This window comes from Apiospora phragmitis (genome assembly GCF_038363925.1).
Source record: "Apiospora phragmitis strain CBS 135458 chromosome Unknown utg000005l:1.0-4161743.0:1.0-4166827.0, whole genome shotgun sequence".
NCBI classification, from domain to species: Eukaryota; Fungi; Ascomycota; class Sordariomycetes; order Amphisphaeriales; family Apiosporaceae; genus Apiospora; species Apiospora phragmitis.
Window position 1 is genome coordinate 1,131,240 of NW_027117403.1, and position 21,051 is coordinate 1,152,290.

The following is a 21,051-nucleotide window of genomic DNA, read 5'->3' on the forward strand; positions in this document are numbered from 1 at the left end:
CTAGGTTGTTTTTTTCTCGTTCGGAGTAGGTGGTGGTGTCGTAACTTTCCCAGCCGTCGGTTGCTGGGTGCTGCGCTCGAAGACCGACGTGGCTCGCGCGCGTAGAAGGCCGAAGAGGAACAGGACAATGACCACGCCCCAGAGACTGACGGATCGCAGATAACAGAGCGCCGTAGTAGCGCACTTGGTCGAAAGGGCGGAGATGGGCGACAGAGGCATGCGTTGCGGTAGGTAGATGGATATGGGTCTTCTTCAGCGGAAGATGGAAGGGGCCGTAAGACGTAAGCAGAAACCTCTCTGACAATTGATGGCAATAATCTGATCCTTCAGTTCGATTCGGCCCTCACTTATCCCCCCCCCAAGCGGTGATCCTCGGTAATCCTTGTCGTTATTTTCAGCTGACAGCAGTAAGTTACAAAATGCGCCGGGTGGGAGTTTTATTATTTTTGAAGGGCCCCGAAGGATCCATATCCCCGAGAGGCAGGTGCCGAGGCTGCGACCCAATCAGGGATTCGCGTTTTCAGCGCCTATTCTGTCACGCTAGCTGGCTGTCCGTCCCTCCAAAAAACAGTGGCCCGCCCCTGACTGCATGATTTCTCTCTACTGTACTCCGTACCCCTCCATAAATTGACTTCTGCCTGTCCAAATTGAGGACGGCGTTGCTGCTATGTAAGATATATCTTCATCCTATAGCTTAAGCACCCAGTTATGTAACTCTGTTTGCCTCTTGGATTCCCCAGATGCCAATTATGGGTAGCTCGTACTAGCAGAGGTCCAGCAAGACTCCTAGACTCCTAGACTCCCATATATCAAGCGCCCGGACCTTGCTCCGCCCGAACGCGACCTATGCGATTACGGGCGGGATCGGACGATCCCTCGCCGCCTGGGAGTGATCATCACTTACGACGTCAGCTCGGGTGCTGCTGTGGTCCGCACTGCCGAGGCCTGGGAGATATCCCCAACGAATTACGATTCATGGAGCGTTGGACATGCGAGTAAGTAAATGTCGGGCAATTTATCTACTCTGGCACATCGGTATCTCACGACGCTCATCCATCCCCTCCGTATCGCATCCCCTTAACCCTTGGACCACTTTCAGGAACGCGACTGATCGCGCATGTTGCTACGTATATATATGTGTTGAAGCTTTTGTGAAACGCCGTCTCAGACTAGGGGAGCCTGCTACGTCTATCACCTTGTCTGTCAGCACCGAGGCCGGCTTTGCGGCAGCCAGTAAACCGAGTGAGAGACCACAACCGGCTGGCTTCAACCTTTGATGTGCCGCAAGTGCTCGCCATGGCCAAAGCCGCCATCTTAGGGCTGTCTTCGCGTCTCCTCTGTAACGGGCGGAGCGTTCGGATTTTTCCAGGACACCACTAGAGACTGTCCCACACTGGATTGGGGACATTAGCTATCTTGCACTGCCGTCCGATGCCCATTCGAGACTTCCGGCGGCGATGGACAAGATTCGGGCGCTGGCGCAAAGGGCCCGCAGGAGGCGACCGAAGACCCTCCCGAGTCGGCTACGAAAAGACTGGGCGATACGCTATCCGCTATTACCATGATGGAGTGGACAGCGGTTGTCTTCCGTGCTCGAGGGAGGTTCTGCCGCGTGCTGCACGAGACGATGGCCCGTTTACAGGCGCTGACGGGGTCACAGTGATGCTTCTTTCCTACTGGTGCCAAGAGCATGACTACAAGGATCACATTCGAGACCTGCTGGGCCGCCGTACGCCAATCGGGCCGATGAGATTAATTCGAGCCATGCTGAGGAGATGTAGGTAGGTAGAGTCCTTACGGAGTATAGAGGCGACCGATACTACAGCCAAGTGACGAGGTATCAGTAAGTTGCGGGTAGGTAGGTAGAGGCTCTCGTTCGGGATGCAAGTGCCGGAGTTCTATGCTAGATTAGACGATATGCACTCAACTGGTCTCGACTGCAAGTATCAACAAATAGGAACAGCTCTCAGGGCGGTCCTAGCTTGATCAAGATGCAGGTATGAACGCGGTCGAATGAAGGGGCTAGTCCCCCTCTGAGGTGGCCTGATTCTGAAGACGTTTCAATAGTGACGATTCTAGTTGATCCATCGACGATTCGAGAGGCTAGCTTTCGGCAGGTGGTCTTGGTATTGTGTGCCAATTGACGCCAGCACTGCCAGGCACATACTAAGCGGGTGTTTTCGTCCGAGTATGTCTAACAAAGGCTGCCGACTAGGTATTGACTGCATCTTTTGTAAGTGCATACCCAGAGTAGGTTATATGGTAATCAAAGAATTGCCGAGCCGACGTTTAGTGATTGCAAATGTTTACTTAATGATTGATTACGATTAGGCTGATCGGATGGGACTCTGGCTCTCCAGATGCTGGTTTCCCAGAATGCGCCCGCGACCCAGCATGGGCTTTTTGCATTTGCGCATCTTTGCCCACTGCGCAAATTCCCATGGTGGGGGGAGGTGGCAGGCTTGGCCCTATTACAAGCGGATTTAGGCCATGTACCCCCGACACACGGCCCCCCTTTAGTGATCATATGACGCAGCTCCACGCACTTCCCTCACAAACCCATGGCACTTCATTACTGCATCGAGATCTTAGAAGGCGATGGCAGAGCTGGTTGCATGTTGCCACCGAGGCCACACCCAACCAAATGCCCCCGAGTACCCCAGCCATGTCGGGCCTGGTATGGTTGTGCAGACTGGGGAAGGCGTTTGAGTCCAGTCCAGCCCAGTCCAATTCAATGGAAGATTCAAAATCCGCGAAATCAGAAGGTTATCCATCCTCCATGCGTCGGACCATCGGAGCCTGATCGCAAAAGCAAAACATTGAAGAAAATCCTACTCGCCTGCCCCGACTATCTGGCCTAGTCGCAAGCTGCCGCTTACCCTCACAGCCACTGGGTGGCGAAGGGTATCAAATCTGACCCCCGGCGTCCGTCGCTCTCAGTCCTGCTGCAACAACTGATCGTCGCCATGTCGAACCCGGCCCCCGATCCCGATGACACCGATAGCCAACCCCGTGAGCCCCAGCGCGACCGCGAGGTACAGCGGTACTACCAAGGCTGGCTGTCCGCCCAAGGCTCCTCCCTCAACGTCGCTCTCAATGTCGACAGCCTTGCCGCCGCCGATCTCCAGGGCACCGGCTACAAACCCAAGGGGTCACAAGACAAAGCTTTGGCCGCCTTTGCCCAGCTTGCCGTCCTGCGCCTGAATGTGAGACGGGCCATGGTGTCGCTGATTGACGGTAGTAACCAGATGGTCCTGGCCGAGGCCACTCGCAGCCTCTTCGTCGAAGACAATGCCAACAACGACCTCTGGTTAGGGAGCACCATCCTGAACCGTCAGGATGCCATCTGCGAGAACACCTTGTGCAACACCTACACCGCCCACGAACCGAACGACCACAACAGTACCTATACCGCTGCAGGCTTGGTTGTCTCCGACCTAAGCCAAGATGAACGCTTCCAGACCCGTCCATATGTCGTATCCGAGCCTGGCATTCGCTTCTTCGCTGGTGTGCCCATCCTCTCGCGCCACGGCCACAAAATTGGCACCTATACTGTGTCCGACGAGAACCCACGCCATGGATTGACGATGGAAGAGTTTCGGTTCATGCAAGGTGTCGCGCAGGCTGTCATGGGGCATTTGGAGTGGGCAGCTGATCGCGTCGACCGCTTCAAAGGTGAAAGAATCGTCCGCGGACTCGCCACCTTCATCGAGGGCGCATCGTTGCCACAAAACGAACCCGCATCCACTGTGCAAGAGGATCTCAGTAGCGATCACCCGCCCCTGCGCCCGCCGCAGATGAGCCTTGGACGGGGCAGGCGTCCGTTATCGCGAAATAACTCTAGTACTGCCTCAGTAAACGGATACCAATCAACGCAATCTGGATACGACACCACCGTGTCAAGAAACTCCGATCCTCAGCAACAACAGCAACATGCTCATAAGAACGGTCACTCTCCACCGCTGCCCAACCAGGTTAGACCCGATGGTATGTCGCGGATGTTCAACAGAGCCACTGAAATATTACGCCAAGCGACCTTAGCGGACGGCGTTGTCTTGTTCGATGCGACGCCCATCCATCTCAACTCGCAGCTTACTACTAGTACCCAACTGCCGGGTAGTATCGAATCTTCCGACGATGACGATGCGGCACAGCACCAAACCACCTCAGAGTCCGAAACTCTCAGCATGGACACGGACGATGGGGAAGTGTCTCCCTCGAGTAGGCCATGCAAGATTTTAGCCTACTCGCTTGCCAGTGAAGCGGCTCGGGCGAATATCGAGAGGGGCTCAGCCATCACTCTTGCTACTCTTGAGAAATACTACAACCTCTTCCCACAAGGTAAAAGCTTCTCGTTCACCGATGAAGGGGCCGGCATCTCGTCAGAAGACGAAAGCGCCAGCGACCGTGAACGCCACGGACACCCGACGACTCCTGACTCACATAAAAGCAGCAGACGCTACAGGAAAGCGCGCATGGACCACAAGGAATTTCTCACGAAGATTCCGGGGGCGAAAGCGGTGGTATTCGTACCTCTGTACGATCATGCCGAGGATCGGCTTGCTGGTGGTTGCTTCCTTTGGACTGCCATGTCCGGGCGCATGATGAACCTGGACGAGGACATGTCCTATCTGCGCGCTTTCGGCAGCAGCATCATCAGTGAGATTGGACGCATCAACACCCAGAAGAACGAAGCTGCGAAGACGACATTCATTGCCAGCATGAGCCACGAATTACGCAGCCCCTTACATGGCATACTCGGCGCTGCCGAGTTCCTCATCGACACCGCCATCGACTCGTACCAGTCGGGCCTCATCACTTCCATATCGACATGCGGTAAGACTTTGCTCGACACATTGAACCACGTACTAGATTACAGCAAAATCAACAAACTTGGCCGAGTACAGATGAGAAAGCATGCAAAGCAGAACAAGCAAATCAACTTGTCATCCGACTCTTCTTTGGAGAGCCTGAACATGACAGCGGTGGTGGACCTTGCTATCCTGGTTGAGGAAGTGGTTGATGCAGTTACCGCCGGTCACACCTTCAAAAAGCTCCCTAATCCGGGTCGAAACCAAAAGGAGTATACTGCTTCAGCCAGTCAAAGGAATGATTTGCCTGTTGGCACAGGCAGCAGCCCGTCTAGCCAGGAGGAGGTGGAACCTGTATCGGTCTTACTGGACATCGACCCAAAGTCCTCTTGGTTGGTCCAAACTCAGCCAGGGGCCATCCGCCGCATCATCATGAATCTTCTCGGGAACGCTTTGAAGTATACAGCTGCCGGTTTTGTGCTAGTGTCGCTACGGGGCCAGGGTAGCCCGGATGGAACCAAGACTGAGGCGGTGATTCGTGTGATTGACACAGGGAAAGGCATGTCGGCAGAATTTCAACGCGATCGCCTGTTCATTCCATTCAGCCAAGAGGACTCCTTTCAGCCTGGTACAGGTCTTGGCCTCAGTATTGTCAAGCAGATTGTCGACTCGCTAGGTGGTAGCATCGAGTTGAAGTCGCAACACCACACGGGGACGGAAGTCGACGTGAGGGTCAAATTCAAGCAGGCCCCGAAGGACGCCGGTAAGAAAGCCGATGCTGCGGAAGTTCATGATGTTGCAGATAAAACAAAAGAAATGAGTTTGGTACTTTTGGAGGGCGAAATGCCTGCCGAGTCCCATGCTGTTAAGTTGCAGACCAAGAAGCTAAATGAGACTTTGATCGACACGTGCACAAATTGGTTTGGGATGAAGGTCATTCCGGAAGACGAAGCGAAGCCGGAGAAAGCGGATATGTATATGTACTGCGAGCCGCCATCCCTGCAGTCATTGCAGAAGAAATTCAAGGAAGACCAGCAGACCTTGGGTAGAAACCGGGAAATACCGGTCATCATTGTTTGTTTGGATGCGCAGGAAGCCATCAAGATCGCACAAAACCAATGTAAGGCCTTGGCAGATCTCGGAAAGATTGTCGAGGTCATTCCTCAACCGTGAGTCTACGCTACTTTCACTTGAAGAAGAGAAGCCAGATTGGTTTGGCAGACAAGGGACTAACTTGGTTGCAGATGCGGTCCAAAGAAGCTAGCCAGGGTCTTCCAGCATTGTCTTCGGCGGTCGGAGGAGATGGCAAACACGAAGCCGCTCACAAATGGGAATACGACACCTCTCGACGGCGGCGTACAAATGCCACTACTTCAGGTCGAATCGGAAGATGGAGAGCCAAACGGCCAAAGTGAAGGGGGTGACGATGCGAATGACAGCAATTCCGCAACGACACAGGACAGGGACACCCTTCTCAGGCAACTTTCTCCGCCACCTCTCAACCCCGCGACGCCACTATTAGAATTGCTGAAGGGCAAAAGCCCCTCGGGCCATCCGAATGGTGAGAGTAAGGTGGAGGGCGAAATCAAAGTAGACAGTGGTAATCTCCACGTCTTGCTGGTGGACGATAACAAAATCAACCTCCAGCTGCTGGTCATGTTCATGCGCAAGTGTGGCTTCACCTACGAAGAAGCGATTAACGGCCAAGAGGCACTTGACAAGTTCAAAGACGCGTGCCTGCCGGGCCCTCGCACTACTTCGTCGGACGGGGCTAGTCAGCATTTCGATTTCGTCCTCATGGATATCAGCATGCCCGTCATGAACGGCATCGAAGCGACGCGCCGCATCCGCGATTTCGAGCGCGAGAATAATCTTCCGAGCACCAATGTCATTGCGCTGACGGGCCTCGCCAGCCGCGACGCTCAGCGCGACGCCAAGTCGGCTGGCATCGACATCTTTCTGCCGAAGCCTGTCAGGTTTGCTGAGTTGAAGAAGCTGCTGACGGCCAAGTGAGGGCGACGCGTGTCAACACCTGATCCGGCTATATACCCACCTATATACTTCGCAACGAACGTCCTACCGTCCCAGGATTGCGCACTGGGTGACTCGGATCTCGGCTATTATATCACGCTTCCCGAGTGTTTCCTGGCGTTCAAGGTGTGAACCCTTTAGATCAGTACTTAGACCTACACTCGTCGCCGGTTTGAGGGAGGGAGAACACTTGATTACTGGATATAAAGGCGTTTATATGGAAAAGCGGATTATTGAAAGGCTTCCATGGTACTTAATTCCTTTAGATGTGTCGGTACGTGGAGTTGGAGTATGGAACGAAGCATGGACGGAATTATACACGCTTCGACTACTAATGACGGAGGAAACAGTTCTTCACCCTCGGATGCAAGTCATTACGGGTCTTTTGAGCTCACTCGATAGACGAGCCTACCTACACACGGACGGCGCGATATGCGTCGGGCGGACGGACGACGTACTGCCTCCAAGCCAGTACCTACGATGCTGATGCGGGCGGCTTCCCTGGTGGGCCGAGAGTTGGTCGGCTCAAGACCATTTTGTGGCAAGGAACCACGGCGATCAGAGCCGAAAATCCCCCCATCCAACCCAAGCAACAATGTTTAGAATAAGATAACGTGGTTTACTATTAAGCGGGCTACTCTTTTTAGTTTCCTGCCTACTTAAACTTTACCACGTAATATCTCTATAACTATAATGCTGATTTAATTTAAAGAAGATAAAATCGTTTAAGTAATTTAAGCGACGCGAAATTTAATAAATTATTTAAGCGAACGAGCTATTATAAAAGTATACGACGTTTTTAAAGTTACTTTAAGTTATTAAATTAATAGTTAAACTTTATAATATTAAGCTTAATACTTATAGTATAAATTTAATTCAATTATAAATAAAGTGCTTTATAATTATATAATTAATTTAAATATTTATAGAATAATTTTTAATATTAATATTATAAAAAATATAATTAAACTTTTTATAATACTACGCGTTAACGACTATATTAATAAGTATTAAATTAAACACTTTATTAATTATAACTCGAATTTTAAAACTTAAATAAACTATTAATATAATTATTAAAGAGCTTTTTATAAAAACTTAAATATTATTTTTAATTAATTTATATTAATTATAAATATAAAAGTTAACGTGGTTTATTATTAAGTTAATTATATTATTAAATCGGCTATTTATTTTTTAACTTATATAATTAAACTTTAATAAATAATAAAGTACCCCATTAATTTCTTACTTTTTTAATCGTTATATAATAATATATAATTAAAACTATTTAAAATCGTTTTTATTAAATACTCTTACGTTATTTTAATAAGTGCGCGTATTATGCCTAGGCTCCCTATAGATTTTATAGCGTCGCGGGCGCGTTTTAAGCTTTTTTATACGACTATTATTCCGGCCCGATTTATTTTATAATCATTTATTAACGTCCTTTTAAAAATACAGGTCTTTTTTAGCTTATATACGAAGTGATCCTTTATCTTATAGCCGTTTCTTTTTCGTACGGCGGCGTCGGCTAAGTATTTTATTTACCTCTCGTAATACGCTTACCTTACTTTTTAAAAAAGCGAACCGGTGTATAATTTACGTTATACTTTTTATAGTTTAATTAAGCTTAATTAAAATAAACGTTGAAAAGTTATTTTAATACCGTATAATATAGTTTTAAACGTATTCGGTTTAAGATTAAGTTTTAATCGAGTTATTTAAAGTTTTTAATTCTTAAAGGATACATAAGCCGAAAAACGTCCCCGGAAGTATTAAAGTACGTAGCTTTATATTTAATTATAAAATAATATATTCCGGGTTATACGGAATAAGTCTTATTTTTCGAAAACCTCCCTATATATTTAAAACGGTAAAAGTCTCTTAAAACGCTTTTAAAAACGCCGGTAAAAAGTTTTCCTTTATAATATAAATAATATACGCTCGTATAGAACCCTCGATTTCTTTCTCGTATAACTTTTTTAATATAAGAAAATAGCTGAAATTAAGAGGTTAAAGCTTATATAACGAATAAGTAAGTATATAGAGTATAATAATCGAGTTCTTTTTATTATAAAGCTCGAAAGCTATCGAGTAGTGGTTTTCGTAGCCGTCTAGGACTAAGAGGCGATAACGACCCTTCGTACGAGACCTAATATATTAATTAAAATATCGAATCTAATCCTCGCCTCTTTTATTCGTGGTTTAATTATTTTTAATAATTACGATTACCTAGTCTTTTAATAATAGGTGTTACAGTGCGTTTAGACTAACCACTACGCTATAAAGTAAAAGCTTCGGAAATAACTAAACGGTTATTTCTATTTAATTCTACGCCTTAGGTGCTACCCCGCGGGGGGACTAACCCGTCGGTCGTAATACTATACCCTTTTTTTAAAAGTATTCTCTTATACCTAAGGCGATAAACTCTTAATAACCGTATAATTTATTTAAGCTCGGTATAAAAAAAACCCTAAAGCTTTTATATAAAGAACTAATTCGTATAAGGCCTTGCCTGCTTATTAGCGATCTTACTTAAGTAGTTAAAAAGAGCTCCTATTCGGCAAGTGTAAGAATCGAACCTACGTCTCTTATTTAATAAGTATATCTAGTTATTATATTATAGTGCGTTTAAACTAATTACTACGCTATTAAATAAAAACTTCGAAAATAACTAAACGGTCATTTTTGTTTAATACTACGCCTTAAGTGCTACCCCGCGGAGAACTAACCCGCCGATCGTAATATTAAACTTCTTATATAGCTTCGTAGTTTTACCCTTAATCCCTTATACGAGCCGTATTTTAAAAATTCTCCGGCCGGTATACTTACCCGGGTCGAATCGAATAAATTTAAAAACTCCTCGTACGGCGAGATTATTAATCTCTTCCGCGTCGGACTCTTAAAATAGATATCCGAACGAGGTAATAACGCTGTTTTATTAAAGCTTAATTATTAGGTCGTAATTCTCTTATTTTTTTTAAATAAGGAATACGGCGGTTAAAGCGTTCCGGAATAAATATTTTCTAAGTTATCCCCGGCTATATCGTACGGGAGCTATCGTAATTTCCTCGGCTATCGGTTTAATATTTAAGGTATATACCGGCTATTCCGGATCTAGTTATATATCCGGCTCGTTATACGGTTTTCCGGCCTCTTCCTAGTAGTACGGCTTAATTTAAGTTACTCGAAAGGCTTTCGGGCCGTTGAAAGTATTTATGCGGATCGTACGGTTTTTAATAGCTATTATTTTATATAATTCGGTTTATTCTTCTCTTTTTCGCTAAATTAAGACTTTATTTTAAAACGAGAGTATTAAGATATCGTGAATAGCCGGTCCGTTCCGAGTATTTAAAGCTCGGTAAATATCGATATCCGTACATATCTTCCGGAGTATCCTTATTACCTTCCGTACGGCTTCCCTTCGTACCTAGATCTCCGGTAACGGTGGTGAGTTCCCGTCGATGCGAGGGTATGTTCCGAATACGAGCAGGGTAGGTATTAAGCCGTCGGGGCTAACCGTATCGTTTAAAGCTTTAATAGCTATTTAAAGTACTATTTCGGTATTTATTTAATAACTAAAATCCTTTTATAAAATATTAAAGGTTTTATATAACGAAATATGCGCTCGTTTAATTTTATTTATTATTTAATAAGCTTCGATAAGTATTTATTTATAAGTAATTCTTATTATTTATACGTAATTTCGAAACTCTTTTTAAAAATATATACTTAGATCGTGCGAAATATAATTAAAAGGTCCTTAATATACGTATATTTAATACTTATAAAAGGTATTTTAAATATGTCGTACGCTAAGCGAATATAGGAATATAGCCACTTAAAAAGACGTACTCGAATCGATTACGTAAAGTACGTTTTATTTATTAATATAAATAACGTTTATAATAATTTCGTAATTAAAATTAAATTCGTTTTATAACGAGAATTTAAATCTCTATAACGCCGAATCGTGCGATTAATATTAAGAGTAAAACTTCTAGATCTCGTCGAGAATAATAGGGTTAATATCGTTATAGCCGGCGTTTTTTTAAAAAGGTATAGAGTTTTTCTATACGAGGGTATTTAAACCGTCGGTAGAGGTGTCGAAGCTATTTTTCGGTAAAATATAACGTCGTTTTTATACGGCTGATATTAAAGAACGAGTGTCTTTATTTTTTAATTATAAGTAGTATTTCGTCGTCCTTTTATACGATAAAATTAAAAATATTATTATAATACGTTTTAAGCCGGTCGGCGTTATATAATAAAAGTTAAAAAAGGTTATAATATTTAAAATATAATACCTAGTTATTTTTAATCGATTTTTATATATTAATTATTCTAATTAACGAAATAAGCTTTAAACTTCCGAATTTAATTTCGGCGCTCCCCGGGATTTAATCGATTCGTAAGTTTAGATTCTTTTATATATAGGCTTTTATTTAAAGCTTTTCGATTATTAAAAGTAAAGCGGCGCCGGTATTTTAAAGCTTTTTTAATAAGTTTAACTATACGAGCTATTAAGGTTAAATTAGTTAGTTTATATAATTACCTTTAAAGAATAAATATCTTCGTTAATAAATTAATAATAGAAGGCGGCGTTTATTAAGTAATTAATATTTTATTATGCGTTTTTTAAATTAAAGTAATTGTACTCCTTTTCGTTATTTTTTAACTCCCCCTTTTTCCTTTTTTAATTTCGAACGAAATCCTCGTATTTATTCTAAGTAAAGAGTTTTTATTTAATATTATTATACGTTTAAAAGTATTAAGTTATTATACGGGTTCGTTTTTCGACTAGGTAGTTTATTAATTAATAGCCTTATTTATAATAGATTCGGCAGGTTAAGGTATCGAGAAATATCGAAAATATATTCGTTCGTTATTTTCTTACGATAATACCGGGGTCTTTTTTTATTCGTTATAACGTATTTAAGTGGAGTATTATCGCTTAAGGCGTAAAGAAGCTATTATTAAGGAACGTTTTTTTAAGCTTTAAAAACGTTATTAAAAAGAGATAAACGAGGCCGTTACTCGATTAATTCGTTTTTAAAAATAAAAGAAAATAGCTTATACTTAAAGTATAAAGTTAATATAACGTGGTCTTCGTTCTTTAAACGAGTTAAAAGAATAAAAACATTAAGAATTAAAAGCTGTTCTCGCTATTTAATCTTATAAAGGTTTCGGCGTTATTAATTAAAACGCGATAAACTTTTTTTTTCAGCCGGTTTTAAAAATTATTACTTAAACGCTTATAATTCCTCCGCGGCGTTTATTAAATATTTCTTAAATACTTAAATATTATTTTCCGGTACGTAACTTTTCTATTAAACGAGGTATTAAAAGCTTCGTTTAGTCTTTTTTTATCGATAATTCTTTCGACCTCGTATTCGTATTAATCTATCTCGACTTCGAGCTATATATCGATCGGGGTGTTTTTAAACGCTAGCTCGAATAACGAGATATAAAATATAAGGTATATTCGTATTATTTTAAGTAGTAATAATTAATAATTAGTTTTTAAAATAACCTTTACGCTTTTAAATAGTTTAACATTTTTTAAAGTTAGTTTATTCTTTAATGTACCCTATAAGTGAATTAAATATATAAATAAATTAAACACTTTCGTTATATTTTATCTAAATATCCTTTATGCTTAATTTCTTTTATAATATAATATAGTCGATATTTAAAAAGAGAAGTAAACATTTTTAATTCTTTAAACGTTTTAAAATAATTTAAAATTAAGTTTTTAACGTATAGCTTTAATATATAAAGTTCGTTATATAACCCTCCGTAACCGACGGCTTAGTTACTTTATAAGACGCGAAATCTTTACGAAATCTTAAAAGTTAACGGATTTAGAAAAAGGGGCGATTATAAGATATATAATTAATTTAAATTCGTAATCGTTTCTTTCTTAACTTAGCGGTATAAAAAATATAGCGAATTAATTATTCCGTTAACGCGACGCGAGACATGTCGGCGTTAATTAAGCTTTAAACTTTATACGATAATAATTAGACTTTCGAACGCGTTTTAATTAAAAAATTAATTATTAAAAAATCTTTTATAAAGATCCCGACGGGTATCGCGTATAATTTACCCTCGTACGAAATATAATTAATAAACATAGGATCTAAAAGGAGGATATTTATAATTTCGACGAGACCGGCTTTTTTATAGGTTAAATCTTGTCCGAAATAATCGTTATAACCTCTAATTAATACAGGAAGCCTAGGGTAATTTAATAAAAGAACTAAGAATAAATCATGATTATTTAAGGCGTCGGATCGTACGGTTACGCTATCCCTCCGTATATTATATTTACCGGGAAAACGCATCTCTTTTTTTAATACGAAAACAGCTTATTATTAAAGGATTAATTAATCGTAATTATTAAAAACGGCTAAACTATAAACGAGAGAAACGAGGACTAAATTGAATATTTCGATAAATATACGAAGTTTCGTAAAAAAAATTATTACTTATTAGTTTTTAACGATTATAAAAGTTACTATTTAATAATTTTTAAGCTTTATTATAAAAAGAACTTAATTATTATATTTCATATACTTTTTTATTTATTATATAAGCTTTAATTTTTTAATATCGGCTGTTTTTATACGTTAAAAAGGTTGTACGAGAAAGAAATCGAACGTTTTATATAAACGTATTTTATCTATATTTTAAAGGAGGACTTCTTACCAGCGTTCTTAGAAGCGTTCTAGTCGACTCTTACCGTTTTAAATATTCAGGGAGGTTTTTAAAAGGTAAGACTTCTTTCGTATAACCCGGAATATATTATTTTATAATTAAATATAGAGTTATATACGCCGACGCTTTTAACGACCTCTTTCGGCTTACTTATACCATAAGAATTAAAAACCTTAAATAATTTAATTAAAGCTTAATTTTAAATCGAATACGTTAAAAATCGAATTGCGCGATATTAAAGTAGCTTTCCGATATTAATTTTAATTAAGCTTAACTAAATTATAAAAGGTATAACGCAGGTTATATACCGGCTCGCTTTATTAAAAGGTAAGGTAATCGTATTACGAGAAGCGAATAAAATGCTTAGCCGGCGCCGCCGTATAAAAAAGAAACGGCTATAAGATAAAGGATCACTTTATATATAAGTTAAAAAAGATTAATAGTTTTAAAAAAAAATATTAATAAATAGTTATAAAACGAATCGCGTTAAAGGAGTAATTATACGAGGACGTTTAAAACGCGCTTATAACGCTATAGAATCTACGGAGAGCCCGGGTATAATATTTATACTTATTAAAATAATATAAAAGTATTTAGAGATAAAGATTCCGATTAATTTTAAAATATTATCTTAAAGTCTAGTTTATCCGCTCGGTTTATCCATTCGTTTAAAGGTGGTAAGCCGTAAATAGCTTATATTTAACGCCGAGTTATACTATAAGCGATTGCTAAAATTTTATAATAAACAGCTTGTTTTTATTAGAAATAATCGTTTCGAGAAGCCCGTGCTAGTTAGCGATCGTTCGAAAGAATATATAGGCTAGGTTATTAGTATTATTAAACTCTTTATATAATAAAAAGTAGGTATATTTTATAAGTTTATTCGTAATTATTAAGATATTATCGTAATTAACTTTAATTAAGGGTTCGTTTAATAAAGGCAGCTTAACGACGAAATTAAGTACGATTATTTTCTACGCTTTATCTAGCGGTAAAATCGGTTATAATTCTTTATATAACTAATACCTAGCAGCCTTAGTTTTATTATAAATGTTATATTAATTAATTATTTTAGCCACAATTAGTTTAAGGTTTTAAAATCGAATTATTTAATAATTCGTTTCTAGGTTTTAAATACTCCTTAATATTTATGTATAAGGTATTTATAAAGTTCCTTAATAAAAATTTCTCGATATTATTTAAAAATATTAATCTTATTTTAGTAAAAGAGGAGACCGTCTCGGTTCTCGAGGTAATCCTTAGTATAATCGACTAAATTAAAGGTCTAGTTAAGTTATCGAAACTTAGTAACTTAATCTTTATTATATAACCGTGGCCCGTAGCGTTTAATTATCGTAATAATACGAGGTTATTGTTTTAATTATAAGTTAAAATAATCCGCGTCTTAAGTAGGACTTTATTTTAATAGTCTAGTTATCGGCTTAATATATTAACGCGACTATTTCTATTACCTTTATAATAAATAATAATAAGGTTAAATTTTAAACGGAATTTAAATTATCATACTTATTATTTATTTAAGTTTTTAATAATAATAAACATTATAAAGCTCTTATAATTAATATAAACTTTTATTAGTTTTTTTATTCCGTTAAAATAATATCTTTATTCTTTATAAGTTTTAATAATAGCTGTTAACTCTTTATTATAAATTTAATAATTAAGTTTTAATTTATTAAGCTTTTATAAAAAATACGATAAGGTACGACTTTCCGTCGTCGTTTCGTTAATTTAACTACCCTCCGATCGTATAGTCCGATACGTCGGTCTCGATTTTAAAAAGTTTAATAAAACCTATTACGTAAAGTATTAATTCCTTAAGGATTCGCTTTTTAATATCGTAAAATGTTTCGGCTTTTTTTCCGTTTATTAAAACGGCTCATCCTTTTTCGTTAAGTTCGTTAGAAATATCGCTATCTTATTAAATCCGGGGATAAAAATCCGGGGATAATTAATTAATTTTAAAAAGGATTTAATTTTTATAGCGTTTATAGGCGTAGGCTACTCTTTAACTGTTAAGATTTTCGAAGGTTTTATCCGAATCTCTCCGAGGGATATAACGTATCTTACGAATATAACTAATCGTTAATAAAATTCGCTTTTCTTTAAGTTAATTAATAGATTAACGTTTTATAGCTTTTAAAGTATTAGCTTTATATACTTTTTATACTGTTTTTTATTTTTAAAATAAATTTAGATATTATTAAAATATATTATAATAGACTTATCTAAGTATTCGCGTAAAACGTAATTAACTATTATTTAAAAACTAGCCGGTATATTAATTGAACTAAATAATATAACTTAATATTCGAAATATTTATACTTAATTCGAAACGCGGTTTTTTATTTTTCTCTTTTTTTAATCCGGATTAAGTTATATATATTAAAAAGATCTTAACGTATAATAATTTATTTCGTAAGTCGCTAATTAAAAATAAAAGGCACCGGTTTTTAATAATAATTTCGTTAAGTTCTTAATAATCGATATATATATACGTTACTTAGGTTTCTTATCCTTGCTCTTCTTCGGGACGAAAAGGATAAGGAAACCTATTAGTAATATAAATAGTCGTATAACTCTTTTTTCGAGGTTTTCCCGTAATATATTCTTTTAAAGCTTATTCGTACTCTTAGTTAAGTTTATATATAAATATAAATAAGGGTTCCTTTTTATTTTTAAAAGGTATCTCGTAGTTTTACTATATATAAGGCGGTAAGCTTATTTTTAATTTCTTATTAAGAAAAGCTTCGAATTATCGGTACTCTTTTAATATAATCGTTATAACGTTCGGTTTAAGTTTTTTAATAATAACGTATACTTTAAATATTTTAAGTTTATTAGGAAATCGTTTTTTAAACCGTTATTTATCGATTAAACCTTTTTTTAATATATTTTATTAAAATTAACTTATTTTTTAATTAGTTTTAAAACTACTTACTCGTAATTAAGGTATTTTTAAAATTATATTATATTTTACAACGTTTATAATATTATACGTAATTCGTTTATAACGTTTTTTAATATTAATTAAAAAGCTCGCGATTTTTTTTCGTATATCTTTATCGTTATACGTTATAAATCTTTTATTAATAGTTTTAAGTCGATATAAAGCGCCTTTCTCTTATTATTCTAATATTAGGCTATTAATAATTCGTAATAAATATAATTACTTTACGTTTCATTATTTAATAACATTTAAATAATAATTTTTGTAATTTCGATTATTAATATAATATAATCATAAATATTTTAATTATTTATTATTAAATATAAGGACTTGTTTTAATTCGTTTATTATTATTATTTTATAATAAGCGGCGTTTATTTCTCGAACTCTATTTTTATAAGTAATTTCTTTTACGGTTAATTATTATATCGTTATTATTGTTTTTTTTATTTTTTATAAAGTATTTCTTAATATATTAGCTGGGGTGTTTTTATACTTTTTTATATATAAAATATTATCCTTAATACTTAGAATTTGGGTTTTCTAAATAATTTAAAGGTTTTGTTACGATCGGCGGGTTAGTCCACACGTACTGTAACAGGTTTATTAAATTCGTTAAAATCTATAAACGCTTTATAAGTTTTTTAATATAATAAAGGGTTTTTTTTATTAAATATATATTTATACGTTTTAAAAACGTTAAAATTTTTTTAAACGTTTATAAGCTCGCGATCTTTCTTAGGCGTATTTAAAATATCAGTCCTTAAAATACTCCTTTTAGTCTTATCCCTTTAAATAATATTATCGTAACTATTATAAATCTTTTTATAGTATTAAATACGCGCGTCGTCCGTTAAAAATTAACGTTTAAATCTTTTTAATACTATAATTAAGGTGTGGTCGTATAATTAATCGCTTACCGATCCTTTAAGGAAACTACTCGTACTCGAGTTTTTTTACGAGGTGCTCGGTATAAACGTCGTGTACGCACGAGATCTATAAAAGCATAAAGTGTTTTTCGTATATAAAAGAGATTCTAAGGTCGTTTTTTACCGTATAATTACCGCGGATTCTTTAATTAAAACCGGCCGTAATAAGTATTTAGCCTAGATATTTTAAATTAAGGTAAAAGATATTAAAGATAATTAATTATCCGTCGGTTTTTAAGTTTATAAATTTAACGATCTCGTTTATTAGCTCGTTTATTAATATATTAACTAAACGTTTAAGGTTTATCGGTTATTTTAATTAATTAATAACATCATTTATTAAATTATTATTATATAAAAAGGGTTACTTTTTTCGTATTATTAAAACGTTTCGGTTATAATTACTTTTAATTTTAAAAGCTTTAAAGAATTATTCGGTTTTTTTTTATTTAACGTATCCCACAAGCGAATATCCTATATAAGCGAATATCCCATTCTTTTACACTCTTTTTAATAAAATATAAATTAATTTCACTATAACGTATTTAATATATTAAAATTAATCGGAATCTTTATCTCTAAATACTTCTATATTATTTTAATAAGTACGCGTATTATACCTAGGCTCTCCACAGATTCTATAGCGTTATAAGCGTGTCCTAAACGTTCTCGTATAATTACTCCTTTAACGCGATTCGTTTTATAATTATTTATTAATATCCTTTTAAAACTATAAGTCTTTTTTAGCTTATATACGAAGTAATCTTTTATTTTATAGCAGTTTCTTTTTCGTACGGCGGCGCCGGCTAAGCATTTTATTTATTTTTTAAAGTATCGCGTTCTCACTTTTTAAAAAAGTAACTCGGTATATAATATACGTTATAACTTTTACGATTTAATTAAAACTAATTAAAATAAATATCGGAAAGCTATTTTAATACCGTATAATACGGTTTTAAACGTATTCGGTTTAAGATTAAGCTTTAATCGAGTTATTTAAAGTTTTTAATTCTTAAGGAATAAATAGGCCGGAAAACGTCCCCGGAAATAGTAAAATACGTAGCTTTATATCTAATTATAAAATAATATATTCCGGATTATACGGGACGAGTCCTGTCCTTCGAAAGTTTCCTTATATATTTGAAACGGTGAAAATGGTTTAGAACGCTTTTAAAAACGCTAGTAAGAAGTCCTCCTTTAAAATGTAAGTAATATACGCCCGTATAAAATATTTAATTTCTTTTCTGTACACCTTTTTTAATATATAAAAATAACTGATATTAAAAAATTAGAGCTTATATAATAAATAAAAAGGTATATAAAGTATAATAATTAAGTTTTTTTAATAATAAACTTCGAAAGTTATTAAGTAATAGCTTTCGTAACCGTTTATAACTAAAAAGCGATAATAACTCTTCGTATAAAACCTAATATATTAATTAAAGTATTAAATCTAGTCCTCGCCTTTTTTATTAGTAATTTAGTTATTTTTAATAATTACGATCACCTAGTTCTTCGGTAATAGGCTGTTTTCGTACTAAGAAGAGAGGTGCGTTTTCCCGGTAAAAATAATATACGAAAGGATGGCGTAACTATATAATCCGACGCCTTATATAATTATAACTTATTCCCGATTCCTTTACTATATTACCTTAAGCCTTCCGCGTTAATTAAAGGTAGTTACGATTATTTCGGACGAGATTTAACTTATAAAAAAGCCGGTCTTATTAAAGTTATAGATATCCTCCTTTTAGATCTCGTACTTATAAATTATATTTCGTATAAAGGTAAACTACGCGTAATACGCGTCGGGATCTTTATAAAAGACTTTTTAATAATCGATTCTTTAATTAAAACGCGTCCGGAGGTCTAGTTATTATTATACGAAGTTAGAGGCCTAATTAATGTCGACGCGTCCCGCGTTACGTAAATTAAATAATCGATTCGCCATATTATTTATACTACTTAGCCGGGGAAGAAACGATTACGTATTTAAATTAATAATATATCGAATAATCGTATTTTTTTCGGAATTTAAAAGCTTTTAAAAATTTATAAATATTTCGCGTTATATAGGTTAATTATTTCGTTTACGTTATAAGGTTTTTAATAAGACGTAATAAATTAATGCAGCTTTTCGTACGATTAAAATTAAGTCTTCTTAGAGCGCTTAAAATACTAAATTTATATTACTCTCTTTTTAAAGTTGTGGTATTTTCGGACGTAAAAAAATATAAAAAAAGGTTAAGGCTATGAGGAAATTTATAAAAGTGGGACATTCGCTTGTGTGAGACATTCGCTTATAGGATACGTTATTAAATATAAGGTATACTCGTCGTCGTAATAAGCTATTTAAAATAAGTTACTATGTTTTATAATAATATTTTTATTTTTAATAATTATTATAAAGGCGTCTTTTATTTTAATAACGTTAATATATTATTTGTCTAAAGCTTTTCGAAAGTCTTTTCTTAAGGTTCGATATTTTTAATAGTTATAATAAATAATATACTACTTTTTATTATATTTATTATATGTAATAACGTCGAGGTTTATAAGTTTATTATAATAACGTAAATATTTCATATTAATTTAAAGCCGATTAATTTACTATTAACGTGCGTTACCTTATAATTACCCCCCCCTTATAATTAACTCCCCTGTCGACCTCCACCACGATTTACCGCCATTTTAATTTAAAAAGAGATTTCTTAACTAATTCTAATCCGAATGATTTTATTCTTTTAAATATATACTAATTTATTAATAGTGCGTTTATATACCGAAAACGATATCTCTACCGCCATTAAAAATATAATAAGCGGTAAATTTATTTATAAGGCTACCCTTTATTAAGGTATTTCACGGTCTACTCTTATTAGTCGACTTTACGGCCGATAATTACGTCGAGAATTAAAATCTATTTATTAAACGCTCTCACTAGTTTAAGAGAAGTATCTAGCAGACTAGATTTTAGCCTAAAAAGCCCTTAACGTCGTACTAACGTATACGTAAATTAAGGAATTAGCTTAGCGCGTTTTAGCCTTTTATAATTATTATAGTGTATATAGACTAACCACTGCGCTATAAAGCAAAAGCTTCGGAAATGACTCTTCGGGTTATTTCTATCTAATTCTACGCCTTAAGTACTACCCCGGGGGACTAACCCGCCGATCGTAATACTATACCCTCTTTCTAAAGGTATACCCTTATACCTAGGGCGATAAACCCTTAGTACTATATAATTTACTTAAGCTCGATATAGAGAAACTCTAAGGCTTTTATACGGGTAACTAGTTCGTATAAGGCTTTACCTGCTTACTAGCGATCTTGCTTAGGTAGTTAAAGAGAGCTCTTATTTAATAAATATAAAAATCGAACCCACGTTTCTTATTTAATAAGGGCGAAGAGTTATTATGTTATAATATATATAAATTAATTACTACGCTATAAATTAAAAGCTTCGGAAATAACTCTTCGGGTTATTTCTGTCTAATTCTACGCCTTAAGTACTACCTCGCAGGGGACTAACCCGCCGATCGTAATAATAATAACCCTATACTATTAGGTAAAAACTAGATAGAT

The 21,051-nt window shown here is 36.5% G+C and overlaps 2 protein-coding genes across 2 annotated transcripts; one reads left to right on the forward strand and one right to left on the reverse strand.

Moving 5' to 3' along the window:
• Positions 1 to 219, reverse strand: PG994_004376 (uncharacterized protein; the record flags this gene model as incomplete). The annotated part of the gene is made up of 1 exon (XM_066855785.1): positions 1 to 219. The coding sequence occupies one exon, from the start codon at positions 217 to 219 to the stop codon at positions 1 to 3; it is 219 nt and encodes a 72-aa protein (XP_066717952.1).
• A 2,747-nt stretch (positions 220 to 2,966) lies between these two features.
• Positions 2,967 to 6,824, forward strand: PG994_004377 (uncharacterized protein; the record flags this gene model as incomplete). Its single annotated transcript, XM_066855786.1, has 2 exons — positions 2,967 to 5,980; positions 6,056 to 6,824. 2 exons carry the CDS (start codon positions 2,967 to 2,969, stop codon positions 6,822 to 6,824), a joined length of 3,783 nt encoding a protein of 1,260 aa, XP_066717953.1.
• Positions 6,825 to 21,051: the final 14,227 nt, after the last annotated feature.